The sequence below is a fragment of the Homalodisca vitripennis genome, chromosome 4 (assembly GCF_021130785.1).
Source record: "Homalodisca vitripennis isolate AUS2020 chromosome 4, UT_GWSS_2.1, whole genome shotgun sequence".
Taxonomy (NCBI): Eukaryota; Metazoa; Arthropoda; class Insecta; order Hemiptera; family Cicadellidae; genus Homalodisca; species Homalodisca vitripennis.
Window position 1 is genome coordinate 25,406,116 of NC_060210.1, and position 20,969 is coordinate 25,427,084.

The 20,969-nt window shown below is 36.5% G+C and overlaps 1 protein-coding gene across 4 annotated transcripts in view; it reads left to right on the forward strand.

The window, feature by feature from the left end:
• LOC124359064 (zinc finger SWIM domain-containing protein 8 homolog) overlaps positions 1-20,969 on the forward strand; it is a 130,784-nt gene that overhangs the window by 85,871 nt on the left and 23,944 nt on the right. For 3 of the 4 annotated variants that reach the window (XR_006922102.1, XR_006922103.1, XM_046811469.1), the window contains exons 21-24: positions 59-157; positions 16,073-16,165; positions 17,597-17,786; positions 19,002-19,191. Coding sequence is in view for 2 of the 4 variants with exons in the window: in XM_046811469.1 (XP_046667425.1) it covers positions 59-157; positions 16,073-16,165; positions 17,597-17,786; positions 19,002-19,191 (572 nt within the window). In the remaining 2 variants the exon portion in view is untranslated. Of the gene's footprint in view, positions 1-58; positions 158-13,578; positions 13,720-16,072; positions 16,166-17,596; positions 17,787-19,001; positions 19,192-20,969 lie in introns of those variants that run through there. The other variant, XM_046811471.1, reaches the window with a different exon arrangement.

Consider the following 20,969-nt stretch of genomic DNA (forward strand, 5'->3'; position numbering starts at 1 on the left):
TTAATAGCAGAGACAGAAGCAAAATAAAACAGTGAAGTATTGGTTTGTTGTGTTGTAGCCACCAGGACTGCAGTATTACGGAGTCAGATCCCATGGCTCAGTACCACATCATGTGTTCCCCATAGCTGCCACCATGCAACCTGCCACACTCACTCCGGTAAGTGGTAACTTGTACAAGTGTTATTACTGATTTGTGTACAGGAATGTAACAAGTCCTTGCTGATACAATTTCTACATTCATTATCAGCCGGTCTAGCTGTCCAGTGGCATCAGGAATAGTCATGACATCTTCCGTTCACTATCAGGATCATGTTTACTGTCCTCTGTAACAAGTCCTTGCTGATAACAATTTCTACATTCATCATCAGCCGGTCTAGCTGTCCAGTGGTATCAGGAATAGTCATGACATCTTCCGTTCACTATCAGGATCATGTTTACTGTCCTCTGTAACAAGTCCTTGCTGATAACAATTTCTACATTCATCATCAGCCGGTCAAGCTGTCCAGTGGTATCAGGAATAGTCATGACATCTTCCGTTCACTATCAGGATCATGTTTACTGTCCTCTGTAACAAGTCCTTGCTGATACAATTTCTACATTCATCATCAGCCGGTCTAGCTGTCCAGTGGTATCAGGAATAGTCATGACATCTTCCGTTCACTACCAGGATCATGTTTACTGTCCTCTGTAACAAGTCCTTGCTGGTACAATTTCTACATTCATCATCAGCCGGTCTAGCTGTCCAGTGGTATCAGGAATAGTCATGACATCTTCCATTCACTATCAGGATCATGTTTACTGTCCTCTGTAACAAGTCCTTGCTGATAACAATTTCTACATTCATCATCATCTGGTCTAGCTGTCCAGTGGTATCAGGAATAGTCATGACATCTTCCATTCACTATCAGGTTCATGTTTACTGTCCTCTGCAACAAGTCCTTGCTGATAAAATTTCTACATTCATCATCAGCCGGTCTAGCTGTCCAGTGGTATCAGGAATAGTCATGACATCTTCCGGTCAATATCAGGATAATGTTTACTGTCCTCTGTAACAAGTCATTGCTGATACAATTTCTACATTCATCATCAGCCGGTCTAGCTGTCCAGTGGTATCAGGAATAGTCATGACATCTTCCGTTCACTATCAGGATCATGTTTACTGTCCTCTGTAACAAGTCCTTGCTGATAAAATTTCTACATTCATCATCAGCCGGTCTAGCTGTCCAGTGGTATCAGGAATAGTCATGACATCTTCCGTTCACTATCAGGATCATGTTTACTGTCCTCTGTAACAAGTCCTTGCTGATAACAATTTCTACATTCATCATCAGCCGGTCTAGCTGTCCAGTGGTATCAGGAATAGTCATGACATCTTCCGTTCACTATCAGGATCATGTTTACTGTCCTCTGTAACAAGTCCTTGCTGATAACAATTTCTACATTCATCATCAGCTGGTCTATCTGTCCAGTGGTATCAGAAATAGTCTTGACATCTTCCGGTCAATATCAGGATAATGTTTACTGTCCTCTGTAACAAGTCATTGCTGATACAATTTCTACATTCATCATCAGCTGGTCTAGCTGTCCAGTGGTATCAGGAATAGTCATGACATCTTCCGTTCACTATCAGGATCATGTTTACTGTCCTCTGTAACAAGTCCTTGCTGATAACAATTTTTACATTCATCATCAGCCGGTCTAGCTGTCCAGTGGTATCAGGAATAGTCATGACATCTTCCGTTCACTATCAGGATCATGTTTACTGTCCTCTGTAACAAGTCCTTGCTGATACAATTTCTACATTCATCATCAGCCGGTCTAGCTGTCCAGTGGTATCAGGAATAGTCATGACATCTTCCGTTCACTATCAGGATCATGTTTACTGTCCTCTGTAACAAGTCCTTGCTGATACAATTTCTACATTCATCATCAGCCGGTCTAGCGGTTCAGTGGCATCATAAATAGTCATGACATCTTCCGTTCACTATCAGGATCATGTTTACTGTCCTCTGTAACAAGTCCTTGCTGATACAATTTCTACATTCATCATCAGCCGGTCTAGCTGTCCAGTGGTATCAGGAATAGTCATGACATCTTCCGTTCACTATCAGGATCATGTTTACTGTCCTCTGTAACAAGTCCTTGCTGATAACAATTTCTACATTCATCATCAGCCGGTCTAGCTGTCCAGTGGTATCAGAAATAGTCTTGACATCTTCCGTTCACTACTAGGATCATGTTTATTGTCCTCTGTAACAAGTCATTGCTGATTACAATTTCTACATTCATCATCAGCTGGTCTAGCTGTCCAGTGGTATCAGGAATAGTCATGACATCTTCCGTTCACTATCAGGATCATGTTTACTGTCCTCTGTAAGAGGTCATTGCTGATACAATTTCTACATTCATCATCAGCCGGTCTAGCTGTCCAGTGGTATCAGGAATAGTCATGACATCTTCCGTTCACTATCAGGATCATGTTTACTGTCCTCTGTAACAAGTCCTTGCTGATAACAATTTCTACATTCATCATCAGCCGGTCTAGCGGTTCAGTGGCATCATAAATAGTCATGACATCTTATGGTCACTGTCAGGATCATGTATTTACAGCTTCCAGATGTACAATACTATCCTGCCCTGCTAAGCAAGACTGCAGTATCTGCAAAATCCTCAAACTGAGATATTGGGCCTTAAAGTTTTTTAAAAGTGCCCTTTCAATGTAAATCCTAAAGAATGACTGTTTTATACTTTTTAGACTTAAAATTACACTAAAATTCATTTAAAATGGTTTAAAAGTTATGATTTTTGATTTTTAATGGTAAAAAAATCACTTACTGCACTTTTGCTTAGTATAGTCACATCCATGATGGCTGCAACTGCCTACCTCTCTGCTAAGGAAGAGTGCAGTATCTGCTGTTCAGGTTTGATGTTTCATAAACTGTAAAACTCCCCTTAGCATGTTTATTTTAATATACTATACTTGTAATTTTTTTGGAGAACAATAACATTTATTTCAAACTTCCATGGCCCTTAACAAGTAAAAAACCATGAGAAGAATCTTAACAGACAAAATTTATTCTCATTTTGCTCCAGAACACAAAATTTATTAATGTAAAGTCAATATATATAAAATTTCCCTCCCTATTTGTAGATTTAAGATTTACATCGAAACATGTATCGTAGGTCAAAGACTAACATTTAAGTAGGCTAATAATTTATCCGTTTAGGCCTATCAATTAATGAACAACACGATATTTACTGTTAATTTAAGTCCTATTTGGTTACAACAGAGTCTTACAACAATTAATTTTTAAATGGTACTTTACAAAAAGAAATGTGTATAAATACATTACTTTTGTATATTAATTGTGTGCTGAAATATGAAATCGAACAAAAACAAAATGACCAATTGATTAGGCCTACTTATTCACTGATGTTGGCAAGTTCACGCCAAAAAGCTTTCCGATTTTCTGGCAACACCTGCCTTACGTTTGTAAGTAAGTTGTCCCTTTTTTCTTTTGGAAACCCGACTGGTTCAGTTTTTTGCTTCAGAAAGGGAATTTTGTTAATATTTTTTCTTTTTAACAAAATCCAATTTCGTGTAATCACTCTCTTCATCGTAATCAGTTTCGTACTCCAGAACAATGGCTCTCAGACTCCACGTGATGCTTTTATTTCAACAATGTCCCTTCAGATACACTCTGTCTTTAGTTTTTTGTAACTTAGGCTGCGATGATCAGTCGAGCCACTCATAAAAGTCACCCACTTGCATTTTTAAAACTTCCTCTTTTCCAGAGTTTGCTGTGGAGACAGCGGACCCAAAATCTTCAAAATCGTAGTTTTTTTTCTGTTTTTTAGTAACAGTTCCACTTGATGGTGGAAGCTGTCGGCGCTCATAAATGTGGTGCCCTGGTTCAAAGTTAAATCAAACGTACGTTATTCACGCCTGTTTCTGATGAGTTCACAACAACAACACCAAAAAAGGTCAGCAAACACCAGTTTTTATTCTGGCTAGAGCAATTGTCTAGCCAGATGACAACATTTTTAGCATTCCGGTTTTGCTTGAAGAAAGCATAGAATACACTAATTATATCTTCTTTATTGCATCCAGATATTGCCTCATGCCACAAATATGCGTGAGGTTTGAGGCTTGATGTTTTTCCAACCGGTGCAAACGTTCATGATAAGCAATTAGCCTTGGCGTAAGTAATACTGTTTTAAACATATCAATTCATAATCAACATATCATAAGTCTTTGGAAAATCCAATACACTGTCATTGTTATGTACAATTTCATTCAAAACATTCAATGTATTGCTTGGAGAAGTGTTTTCAAGCTCTGGTAGTTCAATTATAACTATTTCATTGTTAGCTATTATTATAGGCTCAATAGGTCCATCAGGATTTTCCTCAATTTCAATTAAAGTATTTTCCATGAAATCTAATCCATTGTCATGAGAGATGTCGTTAACAGCCAAAAACAGTTACATTATTGCTAGGCACAATCATGTTTTCAAGTTCTGTAAACTCAACAGATATTTCATTGTTTATGGTCTGGTCAATTCCGCAGTCTTCAACTCTTTTGTAATACAATTGGTTCGTTGACAACACTATCACAAAAATTTCAGCTGCATGATTTCTGTTTGGTATTTGAATATTATTAGATAAAGTTTGGTTACCTTTTTGTAGTGCAAGTTCCATTAACCTTTTAGAACGATTTGACACATAAGGTCCAGAACTCATCATTTTGTAGATGATTTAACCTTTTCACAAACACATAAACACTACTGAAAAATTAAAAAACAACCGTTAAACAAACTAGTCTTTGTCTGGTTTTAAGCAAAATAGTTCACTAAATAAAATATGTACTCACATATCCTTAACCTCACTTTAATTGCTAGACTAAATGATGCAACAAACTGGTCAGAGTAAACAGTATCTGCAACAGCTGAGTGAACCATGCTAAGCATAAACTGGCCGTATCTACTGTATACTAAGCAAGAGTGCAGCATCTACGCCGTAGATGCTGCATTCTTCCTTAGCATTGTGTACTTACGGCACTCTTGCTTAGTTTTTAGAAGGCGTTTGAAGGTAGATACTGCAATTGAATATTAAATAACTCTGAAACGACTGCAGATACGGCATTTTTGTTTAGTCCAATGAATTCCTCGTGGTCCAAAACATGGAAATCAATATAAATCTCAAAAAGTGAAATTTTGCAGATACGGCACTTTTTTTCTTAGGAGGGCAGTATCGTGGTCTTCTACAATGTTTTCAATTGGTTATCATATTTTACATATTATTCTGAATACCAAACATGTGATAACAACAAAAATCTTGAAAATTCATCCAAATAAGTTTTTCCACAAAAATTGGTTCTCTTTATTTAAAACTAATCTGTAATACCTGGAGAGCCAGATAAAAGAGGTCATGATAAACAAGTTTATACTGTATATTCACAATTACAACTGCAATCCTTGATACATCGTTTAGAAACTTTGTAGGGATGTTCTACAAGTGAATGATAAGATCAAAGTCTTTGTTGGTGCCTATTGGCCAAAACACTACTACTAAACAATGACTATAGGCACCTTTTGGTTAGATGATCTTAACCAAAATTGCAATGGATATTCTATGTGGTAACACAAATTGGTATTTCAGCACACTGTGTGAGACAATGTGGTGAAATCCTAGGGTTAAGACCATTTTGTAAACAATAAGGCTAGAGACTTTGTAGTGGGATACAAATAATAACCAAGGATAGCATATATAGAGATATTGTTTTTACAAAAATTGGCATGATCTTATAATTTTTGTGTTGAATGCTTGATGGAAGCGATAGAGTTTCAGTATAAAGGACATTTTGATCACTTCCATAAATAGAATAGAATAGAAATTCTTTATTTTGCTGCAATACAATTTAGTACAATAAATACACATTTACAACTCTACATAAATATGTATTTTACACCCTTAAAAATGTACAAAAATAAATAACTATATTATACTTAAAGATAATTTTTAATCGATTCTTAGAGATGCTATTATACATGTTAGACGCCCGAAACACCTCCTGCAAAAAACCATTCCATAATAAAAACGGCATGACTTAAATAAATAAATATATTATAAAACTATCAACATATTTTACCATCAAGAAACTTTGACTTATTACAAACAGTCCCTCGCAAAGGGCGCCCCAGTCACCCCAAACATCCAAAATACAATATACTTATATTTAAATTTAACTATAGTTGTACATTGACTACAATAATTGAACAAACTATGATAAAAAACACTCAAGTTTTCCAACATAACAATTGGTTGTAAATGATTACTCATTATGTTTTCATAACTAAGCAAAATAAATAGGTTATCCCCTAGGAAAAATTCCTGTGGTGGGATCGCCAGCACGTTAAAATTATTAAAGATTAAAAAACGGCATGACATAAATAAATAAATATATTATAAAACTATCAAAATAACTAAACATGTAATATCTGTGCAATAGTAAGTTAAATTAAGTATAATCAGAACCACATTCAAAATAATATGTTGAGAACCTAACTATTTGCAATTAAAACTGTTAATACTGCGGTTGCAATAGTGTTCTATTGTACAATTTTCAAAACAATATCTAGATTTTCTGTAATAAAAAGCCACTTTCTTAAGTTAGACAAAAATTGATTTATATTAGAAAAAATTTCAAGTTGGTGAATGATTGTATTAAAAACTCGGGGTGCAATACTACTGTAAAAATTTTGATACGCTGCTGAATGTGATTTCGGAACATGCATTACTTGACATCGTCTTAAGTTATGGTTTGTACTACGAGTCATTACGAAGAAAGCTGTACTTCTTACAAAAAATAGTTTTAAGACTTTATAAATAAATAGATGCTTTAGTGGAAACAATTTCAAATCAAGAAAAATCGGCCAGGCATGCTCAAGCTTTCCCTTTCCTGCAATCACACAGACAAAGTGTTTTTGTAATATAATAATAGGATAAAGTGTCGATTGATAGGCTCCACCCCAGCAAGCAATTCCATACCCCAGCCTGGATCCAATGAGAGCGTGATACACATTGATCATAACCTTCCTTGGACATAATTATCGAAGCAAATAAAACTTTCTTAAGCTACTGTACTTTTTCAATTTTAAAATATGTGACTTCCATGTTAGCTTACTGTCGATAATCAGTCCAAGGTATTTAATACTATTGTTCTGTTCTATAATCATGCAATTGCACTGTTGGTAAGTATTGTTAAAACAATTAAAATCATGGAATTTGAAAGGTGTTTCCAAATTGTACTCTGTCTTTAGACCAAAAATTAAAAACTTTGTTTTTTCACTCAAAATCATGTAATTTTTATCAAACCATAAACGTAATAGTTTTAAATCATTCTCCATTTCATTTTTCAAGGTGTTTAAACATTTATTTTTATAAATAAAAGCTGTGTCATCGGCAAAGGCAAATACACGACCCCTGAAGCGCCCATTACACAAGTCATTGATGTAAATCAAAAATAAAACTGGACCCAATACAGAGCCTTGAGGAGCCATGCCTAAATATCGAGCCATGCTTCACCGATCCAGACTGGCTGACAAAATCACCAACTCTAACACTTTGTTCTCTATTAGAGAGGTAGCTTGAAAACCACTTATGTGGTAAGCCTCTGATGCCAGCCAGCCACAGTTTATTGAGTAGTATGCTATGGCCCACTGTATCAAAAGCTTTAGTGATGTCTAAAAACAACACCGAGGATTTTTCGCCACTGTTTATTGAGTCAAAGATCTCCTCAGTAAATGATAATAGAGCATCTTCGGTTGAGAGTTTCTCTCGAAATCCAAATTGGTTTTTGCTAAAGAATTTGTTTTTATCTAAGAAATGTATTATCCGTATTTTAACAATTTTTTCAAAAATTTTACTGAAAACCAATAGTAAAGAAATTGGACGGAAACAATCAGGAAGCCTACAATCACCTCGCTTGAAAATAGGTATTACAACAGCTTTCTTAAGACTGGATGGAAATTCGCCACTTTCTATGCTAAAATTAAAAAGATATTCCAATACATGAAGGAAAAAAGGAGCGATTCTCTTCAACAATGTAGAACCTATAGAATCGATGCCAGGAGATTTATTATTTTTTAACTTGTTAATTATGGTCAAAATTTCGTGTTCCGATGTTGGCATCATATAAAAAGATGTCTTAAAATGTATTTTTTGAACAAATGTATCTCTATAACATTGCACTTGGTCTACATATAAGTTATCTATTTTTTCCCTCAAATTATCAGCTATATTCAAGAAATGGTGGTTGAATTCATTGGCTATATCACTGATACTAGTAACAATACCCTCTCTTCCAATAACTTCGTTGATTTCACTGTTAAGGCGTTTTTCTCCAATTAGGCTATTTACAACCTTCCACTGTGCTTTAAAATCTTTAGAGAGAAAACGTCAAACTTAGACTGAAAAAAATTTTCTTTCGCCAATTTTATATCCATATTTAATTTTGCTCTAAACACATTGTAATAGTTCTTTAGTTTAGTATTAGAAGGACTCTTCATTAACAGTTTGAATATTTTTTTTCTTTTTGGATTCTATTTAATAGATTATCAGTTGTTCAAGGTTTCAATTTATCATATTTTTTTCTAACACTAATTTGAGTTTGGCAACTTTTTAATGCGGCTTGTAAAGCTTTAAAAAAAGATTCAAAAGCAAGTGATGTAGATAGATTTCTGTGAAAAAACTTCACTCCAGTCTGTTAACTCCAGCATTCTCTCCAATTTTGTAAAATCAAGTTTATTAATTGAAATTTCATCATTACATGTTACACTATCAGGGAATTTAATTGAAAAAACTACCGTTGAATGATCAGTTATATTGTAAAGAAAAACATGCGAGTAAATTCATATTTAGTAGGCCTAACTTTTTCATTAGAAAAACGAATAAAAACATGGTCAATACAAGTCGCTGAATTTCCAACAATTCTAGTAGGTTCATTAATTAAATTATACAATCCTTTACTAGCCAACATACTTAAATAGTGGTCGGATTCATTACTTTGATTTAAAATGTCATAATTCATGTCACCTACCACAACAATATTCTTTCCGTTAAACTCATCCAACAAAACACTCAGCTGTTGCGTGAAATCCGCTCGCCTACTAGTGTGCAGACGATACACCGCTATCACGGTAAAGTTCTCTAGGCCGTTGACCTTGACATTGAAAATCAATACATCAGCTGATTTGATATCTTCTCTCTCTGTCACACTGGAACAATAATATGAGTCGCATACGAATACTGCAATGCCTCCCGCTCTATAACTTTCATTACATTTGATAAACGAATTATAGCCATTAATTTTGTAATGGTCCATTTCACATTTATTTATCCAGATTTCAGTCATCACAATTAAATCAGGAAATATTTTAGACGAATCTAAATCAGTTACAAAGTCAAAATTTTTCCTCATACTTCTTATATTTTGGTTTAGAATTTTAAACATGCTGGCATCTGTCATCACCGATATTTACAGGACATAAATCAATTAATGAATACATAATATTGAGAATACAAAACAAATAAACGTATAAACCAAGTGATCATTATAATACTGAAGTATATATTTATAGAAATCATTAATAAATGAAAGCCTAGTATAAATGCATAAAGGCTGGAATGTGGTGACTTACAGTTTGGCTAAGTCGTCAAAGCTGGTGATAACTTTCACTTTTTCTCCGTCCGCTTTTCTCATCAGGATCTTCCCACCTCTTATCCAGAAGTAGGTGTAGAGTTTTTCTTTTTTCTTTTCACGGGCGGCGTTCAGAAGTCAACGTCTTCCAGGGCTCAAACTCTCATTGATGTAGATGGGCGAGGCAGGTGTTGAAGTCAAGCCAATGTGGTGGGTCGAGAAGTTCCGCTTCACCCGTCGTCTCTGCAACACAGCTTCAGAGTCCATGCGAGATGTCATCTTCACTATGATGCCGGGTGGTCTTCCAGACTCCTCCTTCACACGCAGCCTATGACAGGCACTGACCATTGAGTCCTCAATGGTTATGTCCAAAGCCCTCCCAACAGATTTCACTACTTCCAGAACTTGCTCTCCAGGCTGGACAGGCACACCGTGGATTTCAATAGCCTCTCTTCTAGAGTACTGTTCTTTGTCGTCCATCCTACACTCCAGCGAGGCTACCTTTTTTTTAAGTTCCAGATTCTTTGTTCTAAGAGTATTGACCAGCTCAACTAAACTCCCAACCTCTTCACTTTGCTTACTAACAAGGTTCTTAGTATCTTTGAGCTCTTCAAAACAAAGTTCAATAGACTTATTTAAATTAGTCTCTGTATTCTTTATGTCTTTTCTAAGGTCCAGCACAAGATTGTAAATGTCATCATAGGTGACTGATGACTCAGGCCTAGACTCAAGAACCATACTTTTTCTACGTTCCTGAGAACATGTCTCACATCTCCAGATCAGTTCATTATCTTTATAATACTGAGTGTCTTCTGGAGTCATATTGATACATTTAGCATGAAAAGGCCGTTTACAATCATTGCACTTCATCTTGGCTTTTACAGCTGTTTTAGTAAACAATTTTAAACACTTACCACAGTCTTCCATGATCAATAATTTCACAACTCTTTGTTTGAATATAGTAACGTTGAAGTTAATAATATGGTTGAAGATGAACAATAATGATAATTAAATCACACATGAATGCACAGTAAACGTATTGTACTTGACATTTGAGGTTATGTCTGGCGCGCAGTGTAGCACACGTCCGCTCTCTGCCGCATCCCAAGCTAGAAATGTTTGATATCATAAGCGCTTTCGCCTGTTAGGACATCATCAGTAAATATGAACAGGAAAAATGTATATAAAATAAAAAATACATATGATAAAACAGTTAAAATACATTTAAAACTGGTAAAGACCAAAAACTAATACATTATAAAAGTATGTGGAAATATATGATTTACAATTTCTAATTTTTTACTAGATTGTTTGTACCAAAGGTATTAAAATGTCATTTAGCGTTAGGAAGGTTGATTGTATAGGATTAAGTTAACACAAAGGATGATATTTTGGCACCCTTGGATATGATGGGGACAAGTCCTAGGATCAAAACCATTGTATATAAATATAAAATATATATATATATATATATATATATATATATATATATAAACATTTTTAAAAGGGTTTTAGTTACTTTTCATTATATTATTATATATAGATAAGCCTATAATGTGTAGTTAATAACATAATAAATATATATATCTATATATATATAAATGCGAATGTTTGTATGTTCCGTTATAACTCTGGAACTAATGCACGAAACATCGTGAAATTTTCTACAGTGATTCTACACGTTCCTGGAAGTAACATAGGCATACTTTTAGAGATTTTAATAGTTTATTTCATTAATTTTGTAATTATAAATTGTTGATGTTGGTGTGTTTTATATTGGATCCGACAGACTGCGCTACGACACGTAATACAAAGCGAACTGATACTTAACAGCTGATAATACTTTCAGCTGAAGTTCATCAAATAGGCAGAAACATTGGTTTACATTTAAAATTTAAAACCTTTTTATTGTAAAGTGCTTGATCAGTAGTGTTTTTAAATTCAGATTGCATCAATGATCAATAAACTATTTAATTCAAAGAAAATACTATTAAACGCTATTATGAAAACAACCTCATTATACAAATCCGTGAATGTTTGCACATAAGGTAATCGAATTTGGTTACATCGAAGGTAAATGAAAAGAGCCGAAAGAAGACACTTTATGATCGAAACTTGGTTTCTTTGATACATTTTCTTGAAGGCACACTCCTAAAATAATACTGGAAATATCTTAGACAGAAAATTAATTTTAACAGACCGAATGTGATTCTTTATAACCTAATTAGTTTACTGAGATTCATCCGTATACAGTAACTGTTCTGAATAACTTATCAACACCTAGCAAAAACCACGAAAGATAGAGGCAGGAATATGATACATACCTTCATAATACGCCCAAGAGGCTCACGAAGAAACGACTCAATTATCTCAGCAATGTTTAGAATGTGATAGAAAAAGAATAAGTGAATATAGTGTACTGTTTTCAACGGGAAATCGCGTGCGAAGCCGCGGGAAACTGCTAGTATATATATATATATATATATATATATATACACACCTAACAACATGACGTAAATTGTATTTAATTATATAGCTTTTAACCTAAATTCATAGTATAATTTTATGAAATAAGTTTTAAGCACAAAATTGTTATTTTTCAATAGATAGCATAGTTCCAAGGAAAAATGGCTGCCTCACAACTAATCTACAAAACTTGCAAATATTTTGATTGGATCCAGATATTAAGAACTGTTACATCTCAGAGTCTAGAATTAAAGGTGGATATGTCAAAGTTTAGGAGTATCTATAGCATGAGGTTACTGAATGTGGGAACTTTGCCACACACACCAGGAACTTTCTGAGTGCGAGAGCAGCCAGAATATAGCAAGGCTCCCTCCCCAGGCTCTATTATCATTGACATGTTTTGTACTTTGAAGAATTATATACAGTGGAGTCCCGCTAATCCGAACACGTGTAATCCAAACAGGTCCAGGAGGAATTATTTATAACGATAATGAACAGTTATAGGAACTAATTACGAAAATGAAAATGAGTGCATCATTTCGTACATAAACAAAGAAAACTTTAATTAAATAGACATACAGTATTTTATTAAGACAAATTGTGTACGGTACAGTACATAAATAATAAAGTTAAATACAGTACCAAATTGAAACTTATAGGTTAATAGTATGAGTTAAATTACTGTATTAAGAAGTGAAATCAAACAAAAATTGGATGTACAGTACTGATATTATTATTGAGTACAATATTAATTGTTAAAAGACATAAATTCAGTTATTGCCTTCTGTCGCATTGAAGAGAGTCTATTGGATGACGCGTAGTTTCGCCATCGTGTCATAAACATGATATCGGCAGGTGTAGCAGTAGCCTGTTGCTCTAAGTATCGTAGTGCAAGGTTAAGCGCTGCTGCACTGTCTGCATGTGGCACCAACTCTCCTTTATCACCCAGGTTCTCGTCGTCCCGTAGTGCGTGGACCCGTACAATATCCAGTACGCTCACGTTGCTTAACAATAGAACTCTCACACTAAATACGGTAAATGTGCTTAGTATTCGCAAACACGCTTATTTGTCAAGAAATACAATGCAACAGCCAGAAAACATGTTTTAATAAACAATGTTGATAATTCTATAACAAAATAGACCCATTCTCAAGTTTAAAACCGTATTTTTCTGTAATTCTGGCTAATCCGAACAATCACATAATCCGAATAGGGCTCGGTCCCAATTAGGTCGGATTAACGGGACTCTACTGTACATTTGATGACTTTTACAGACTCAGATTGTGCTGACACAGGCTCCCAGTACACAGTGTGTAACACAGGCAGTGTCTCAGCTGTCCCTACCCAGACCACAGCTTCAGCAACATTGTTTTGTACTTTGGAGAATTATATACATTTGATGACTTTTACAGACTCAGATTGTGCTGACACAGGCTCCCAGTACGCAGTGTGTAACACAGGCAGTGTCTGAGCTGTCCCTACCCAGGCCCCAGCATCAGCAACATTGTTTTGTACTTTGGAGAATTATATACATTTGATGACTTTTACAGACTCAGATTGTGCTGACACAGGCTCCCAGTACACAGTGTGTAACACAGGCAGTGTCTCAGCTGTCCCTACCCAGACCACAGCTTCAGCAACATTGTTTTGTACTTTGGAGAATTATATACATTTGATGACTTTTACAGACTCAGATTGTGCTGACACAGGCTCCCAGTACGCAGTGTGTAACACAGGCAGTGTCTCAGCTGTCCCTACCCAGGGCCCCAGCTTCAGCAACATTGTTTTGTACTTTGGAGAATTATATACATTTGATGACTTTTACAGACTCAGATTGTGCTGACACAGGCTCCCAGTACACAGTGTGTAACACAGGCAGTGTCTCAGCTGTCCCTACCCAGACCACAGCTTCAGCAACATTGTTTTGTACTTTGGAGAATTATATACATTTGATGACTTTTACAGACTCAGATTGTGCTGACACAGGCTCCCAGTACGCAGTGTGTAACACAGGCAGTGTCTCAGCTGTCCCTACCCAGGCCCCAGCTTCAGTAACATTGTTTTGTACTTTGGAGAATTATATACATTTGATGACTTTTACAGACTCAGATTGTGCTGACACAGGCTCCCAGTACGCAGTGTGTAACACAGGCAGTGTCTCAGCTGTCCCCTACCCAGGCCCCAGCTTCAGCAACATTGTTTTGTACTTTGGAGAATTATATACATTTGATGACTTTTACAGACTCAGATTGTGCTGACACAGGCTCCCAGTACGCAGTGTGTAACACAGGCAGTGTCTCAGCTGTCCCTACCCAGGCCCCAGCTTCAGCAACATTGTTTTGTACTTTGGAGAATTATATACATTTGATGACTTTTACAGACTCAGGATTGTGCTGACACAGGCTCCCAGTACGCAGTGTGTAACACAGGCAGTGTCTCAGCTGTCCCTACCCAGGCCCCAGCTTCAGCAACATTGTTTTGTACTTTGGAGAATTATATACATTTGATGACTTTTACAGACTCAGATTGTGCTGACACAGGCTCCCAGTACACAGTGTGTAACACAGGCAGTGTCTCAGCTGTGTCCCTACCCAGACCACAGCTTCAGCAACATTGTTTTGTACTTTGGAGAATTATATACATTTGATGACTTTTACAGACTCAGATTGTGCTGACACAGGCTCCCAGTACGCAGTGTGTAACACAGGCAGTGTCTCAGCTGTCCCTACCCAGGCCCCAGCTTCAGCAACATTGTTTTGTACTTTGGAGAATTATATACATTTGATGACTTTTACAGACTCAGATTGTGCTGACACAGGCTCCCAGTACACAGTGTGTAAACACAGGCAGTGTCTCAGCTGTCCCTACCCAGACCACAGCTTCAGCAACATTGTTTTGTACTTTGGAGAATTGTATACATTTGATGACTTTTACAGACTCAGATTGTGCTTGACACAGGCTCCCAGTACGCAGTGTGTAACACAGGCAGTGTCTCAGCTGTCCCTACCCAGGCCCCAGCTTCAGCAACATTGTTTTGAACTTTGGAGAATTATATACATTTGATGACTTTTACAGACTCAGATTGTGCTGACACAGGCTCCCAGTACGCAGTGTGTAACACAGGCAGTGTCTCAGCTGTCCCTACCCAGGCCCCAGCTTCAGCAACATTGTTTTGTACTTTGGAGAATTATATACATTTGATGACTTTTACAGACTCAGATTGTGCTGACACAGGCTCCCAGTACGCAGTGTGTAACACAGGCAGTGTCTGAGCTGTCCCTACCCAGGCCCCAGCATCAGCAACATTTGTTTTGTACTTTTGGAGAATTATATACATTTGATGACTTTTACAGACTCAGATTGTGCTGACACAGGCTCCCAGTACACAGTGTGTAACACAGGCAGTGTCTCAGCTGTCCCTACCCAGACCACAGCTTCAGCAACATTGTTTTGTACTTTGGAGAATTATATACATTTGATGACTTTTACAGACTCAGATTGTGCTGACACAGGCTCCCAGTACGCAGTGTGTAACACAGGCAGTTGTCTCAGCTGTCCCTACCCAGGCCCCAGCTTCAGCAACATTGTTTTGTACTTTGGAGAATTATATACATTTGATGACTTTTACAGACTCAGATTGTGCTGACACAGGCTCCCAGTACGCAGTGTGTAACACAGGCAGTGTCTGAGCTGTCCCTACCCAGACCCCAGCATCAGCAACATTGTTTTGTACTTTGGAGAATTATATACATTTGATGACTTTTACAGACTCAGATTGTGCTGACACAGGCTCCCAGTACGCAGTGTGTAACACAGGCAGTGTCTGAGCTGTCCCTACCCAGGCCCCAGCTTCAGCAACATTGTTTTGTACTTTGGAGAATTATATACATTTGATGACTTTTACAGACTCAGATTGTGCTGACACAGGCTCCCAGTACGCAGTGTGTAACACAGGCAGTGTCTCAGCTGTCCCTACCCAGACCCCAGCCTCAGCAACAGGTAATTGTCATAATACAAGGGCTACCCAGAAAGTAGATTATTTTTTTCTATATATATAGGTGCTAGGTGCCGGACTATTGCTGCTATTTTGGTGCCAGAGCGTTGCTCCGTTTTAGTGGCAATCAAGCCATGCTAATGAGAGATTACTGTCTCTCCTTGTAAAATAGCAGTTTAAAAAGTTATGGGCCGATAAGACAGTTTTTATTGTCTAAGCACAATATTGAAATTTATCGCCAGCTCTGTGAAGTTTATGGGTGGATTGCGTCAGTGGTACATTAAGTTTATGGCCGAACTAATGTGCCGAACAAATTGGATGGGAAGATTAAAGAAGACTGCCGATTCAACCAGAATTTTGCAAGGTATTGTGAAACCTTTCAATGGTTAAGGAGAGCAATACAAAACAAGTGCAGAGGACAGTTAAGTTCAAAAGTTTTGTTTTTGAACGATAAAGCCCGACGGCAAATCGGCCTCGGAGATGTCCTGGATGCTTTTAAGTAGGAGATGTATCAAAATCTGCTCTACAGTCTGGACCCAGCACCCAGTGACTACCACCTGTTTCCAGCAATGAAAGTCTGACTTGCGAAGCAGTGCTTTGATGGTGACGTGGAACTGCGGGGGGGGGGGGGGGGGGGGGTTGTGATTACTACTTGGTTGAAGTCTGAGGCGGCAGAGTTTTATAACGTTGGAATTTCAAAAGTAGTAGATAGAAATAGGAAATTTCAACGCTATGATAAATGTCCAAAGTTGACTACATTGAAAAATACTATTTTAGTGTCACTTTGAAATGTATACAATACAATTTTTTTCTTTTACTTTTTTATTTATATGGAAACAATTTACTTTCTGAATAGCCATTGTATTATAAAACGATTCTTTTACATCATTCTTTACATTTATTTATGTAAAACCAATTTGCAATAGAAAGCTTTGTGTGGCAATTTTGTTGTTGATCACTTTGCAAAAATTACTTTATTTGTGTGTATTAAGTTTGCATTATCATCAGCAATATTCGTTTAGATTTATTTAAATTTAAAATCAGTTCTGAATTAAAAATAAGAATATTTTAATTGTAGTTTAGACTTACAAAGCATTGACAAACTCGTTAATATTGAGCAGTACTGCCATGTCTCTAACCTACTTAGTTGAATAATATAACATTATTAAAAATCATGAAAATTAAATTAATAAATAAAGATGGATAAAAATTATTGTTGCTAACTATTAACGTAATAAAATCTAAACAAACTAAATCACTATGAAGAATGCACAGTAAAATAACACAAACAACAGAAATGAATCTATTTATGAATAAAATTATGCAGATATATTTTAAAACATTAATACATAATTAACTACAGTTGTGCAGTAGACACACAGGGAGTGTCATTCCTCTTCTCATATTGAAACATTGGTGTTTGTTTGTGTGTACAGGTCCACAGACAGACACAGCAGTACAGCCAGACCCAGCTGCGCTATCTACTGGCTGCGTACCGTGTCGGCATGTTAGCACTGGATACACTATCTCGCCGGGTACATGATGATCGTCCCCAGGCCAAATATGCCCGCAATCCTCCGTATGGTGAAGATGTCAAGTGGCTTCTCCGTGTCTCAAAAAAATTAGGTACATAATGAAGTTATTCTTATATGTCTTAATGTTTATGTAGAAGTAATTGTAGATAATTTTACTCATGATGTTAGAATTTTATAATCATGATGATAGAGGTAAGAAGTTTAAATATATCAGAACCAAAATTGAGTTTGTTAATGCAGATTTTAAATTTAGGTAAATTTTGTTTGAGTAAGATTTTTTGAAGAGGGATATCATGGTAGTGGTTGCAATAAAAAAAAATGTATGTCTTGGTTTGTACGGGCTATAATGGGAAACTTTAATTTTAAAGACATTTTTATAAACACCTTCCATTTATAACTGGAGGGATTGGTGGTTGTGGGTCAGGATTAAATCAGAATGGTATGTGGTGAGCAATTCCATCTTCAGTCAATAGTTTTTCTCAAATTGTTCAAGATTGGGAGAGTAAAAATCTAAAATTTTGTCTTGAGAGTATTAATTTAAAAATCATGTGTTGTCTTCTGTATGCTATTGTGGGATACTATAGTGAATAACAGATCTGAAGGGTACTGGGGCAGATAAGTGGGTGTTTTATAAACATGAAAAACATTGAGAAAGAACTGAAGGGAACACAGGAACAGATGCCCTTAGAATAAGTAGAACGGAGTTCAGTAAGATGACTGGTTTTATTACAGGAAACTGGATATTCCAAAGCCACCTGAACAGAATAGGCGTTCATGTTCAGGAAATCCTGAGCAGGAAATGTGGCGAGGCTGACAAAACAGCCGAGCACGTCATATTGGAATGTCCGGTGTTACAGAGCAAACACTCAAGATCCCTTGGTTTACTTAGGCTTAAAGAGGGATTGAAGCAGGTAAGCATTTTACAGAAGATCTCATGGTTCTGTAAAGGCCTGGGATTTGACACAGCTTAGACCTGGAAGAAGGTGCACAATAAACCGGATGGCTTAGAGGCAATTACCAGGCCTAGGACACCTGGTGGATCAGGGGTAACAATGAGAGGTGTAGGATCATGATATGTGGGATGTTGGAAGGAGATTAAAAAAAAAAAAAAAAAACTATATTGGTTAGTTTATTTATATCAAAAATATTTAAGCTTACATAGGAATACATGTACACTTACTACTACACCCATAAACGAAATAACAAGACAGTGACGAATTGAAATCTACCTCAGCCTTATTATGCCATGTGAACCGGTTTAGATGTAGTGGAGAGATAGTATAGTGACACATGCTTGTGTGTGCAGGCACTCAGTACCTTCACCAGCTGTGCGTGTGCGCGGTGAACAGCATCGTTAGCCCGTTTGTGCTGCACGACATGGCTGTAGAGGCTGCACACTACCTGTCTCCCGAGAACCATTATTGTAACAATCCTGGGCTGGTCATGCAGCATCTGCGCACCACACTAACCCCCCTAGTCCACAAGTGCCAGCAGATGTAAGTATCTATTACACATAGTAACTTAATACAATTAAACAATGTACTTTATACTAATTCTATACATAAAACCCGACTTTGCTTACTTGCCTAGTCCAAAACTGTACTTGAAATTAAATGATATTGAGATTGTTCATTTAATTAAAGTCGTTATCAAAGAACTTGGTTTTGGTAGTAGACATTATTATTCATAGTTTTTTTTAATTTGTTGAATAATGCTTTTAATACCAAATTTTGAATCCTTAATTCCTTTAATAAAATCATTACCAAATAATTTATTCCATGAATGGAACAATACAAAATTATTTATTTGGATTATGATACCAAAACTATGCCATTGATTGTCAATTATGAATTAGTATAGTATAGATTTAGAGACGATAAGAGTATATCGGATTCATTGTTTGATTTAAATCAGTAATTAAATAGTAAAATCTTGAAAAACAAAAAAATCAGTGTTAGTGTTTTTAGATCCCAAAAAAGCCTCTGATACTGTTGGCAAAAACAAGTTGATGAATTAATTAGAACAATTAGGAGTTAGGGGAATTGCTCTTACTTAGCGTCAAAGTTATTTTATGTAAAGAGAACAAAACATTTCTATTTGTAATGTAAGTAGTGATGCAATTGATGTAGATTACAGTGGAGTTCCAGGAAGTACTCTTTTGCTTAATATACAGAGTATTCACAAAAGAGTGTCACAATCTCCTGTGTGTCTTGTTGCCGCTAGTCTCTATGTTTTAGAAACAAATTAATAATTCTATAAATAGTAAAGCTACAAATACAAGACTTAGCACGTAAGTAAAAATGCATAATAGGAAAAAATAGTTTGATTTACTTTAATATTAACAAAATGAACCTGTTGAAAATTATTATTGTCAAATATTGTCAAATAACAAAACATCAGTATAGTTATAAAAAGTGCAGTTATCAAAAGGTATTATATTTTTGCTCCAGTTATTTAAAAATTACAAAATTATAACTCATTTTTTATAACAATTCCAATGGTACCTTTCTCAACAAAATTCGTTTATATATAAACGAACACGACCCTTGCACAAGAAGGGAACAACAAATACCTAAAACCTTTCAGCAATAGTAGCTCACCTCGTTACCCGAATACCTCAGATGTATTCGGCCCACCTCCACCTTAAAAACACTGTCTGCTTATCTGCAACAGTAGCTCACCTCATTACCCGAATACCTAAAATGTATTCGGCCCACCTCCACCTCCAAAACACTGTCTGCTTATCTGCAACAGAAGCTCACCTCATTACCCGAATACCTAAGATGTATTCGGCCCACCTCCACCTCCAAAACACTGTCTGCTTATCTGCAACAGTAGCTCACCTCGTTACCCGAATACATAAGATGTATTCGGCCCACCTCCACCTTAAAAACACTGTCTGCTTATCTGCAACAGTAGCTCACCTCGTTACCCGAATACCTAGATGATGTATTCGGCCCACCTCCACCTCTTAAAAAACACTGTCTGCTTATCTGCAACAGTAGCTCACCTCGTTACCCGAATACCTAAAATGTATTCGGCCCACCTTCACCTCCAAAACACTGTGTGCTTATCTGCAACAGAAAGCTCACCTTGTTACCCGAATACCTAAGATGTATTCGGCCCACCTCCACCTTAAAAACACTGTCTGCTTATCTGCAACAGTAGCTCACCTCGTTACCCGAATACCTAAGATGACTTGTATTCGGCCCACCTCCACCTCCAAAACACTGTCTGCTTATCTGCAACAGTAGCTCACCTCGTTACCCGAATA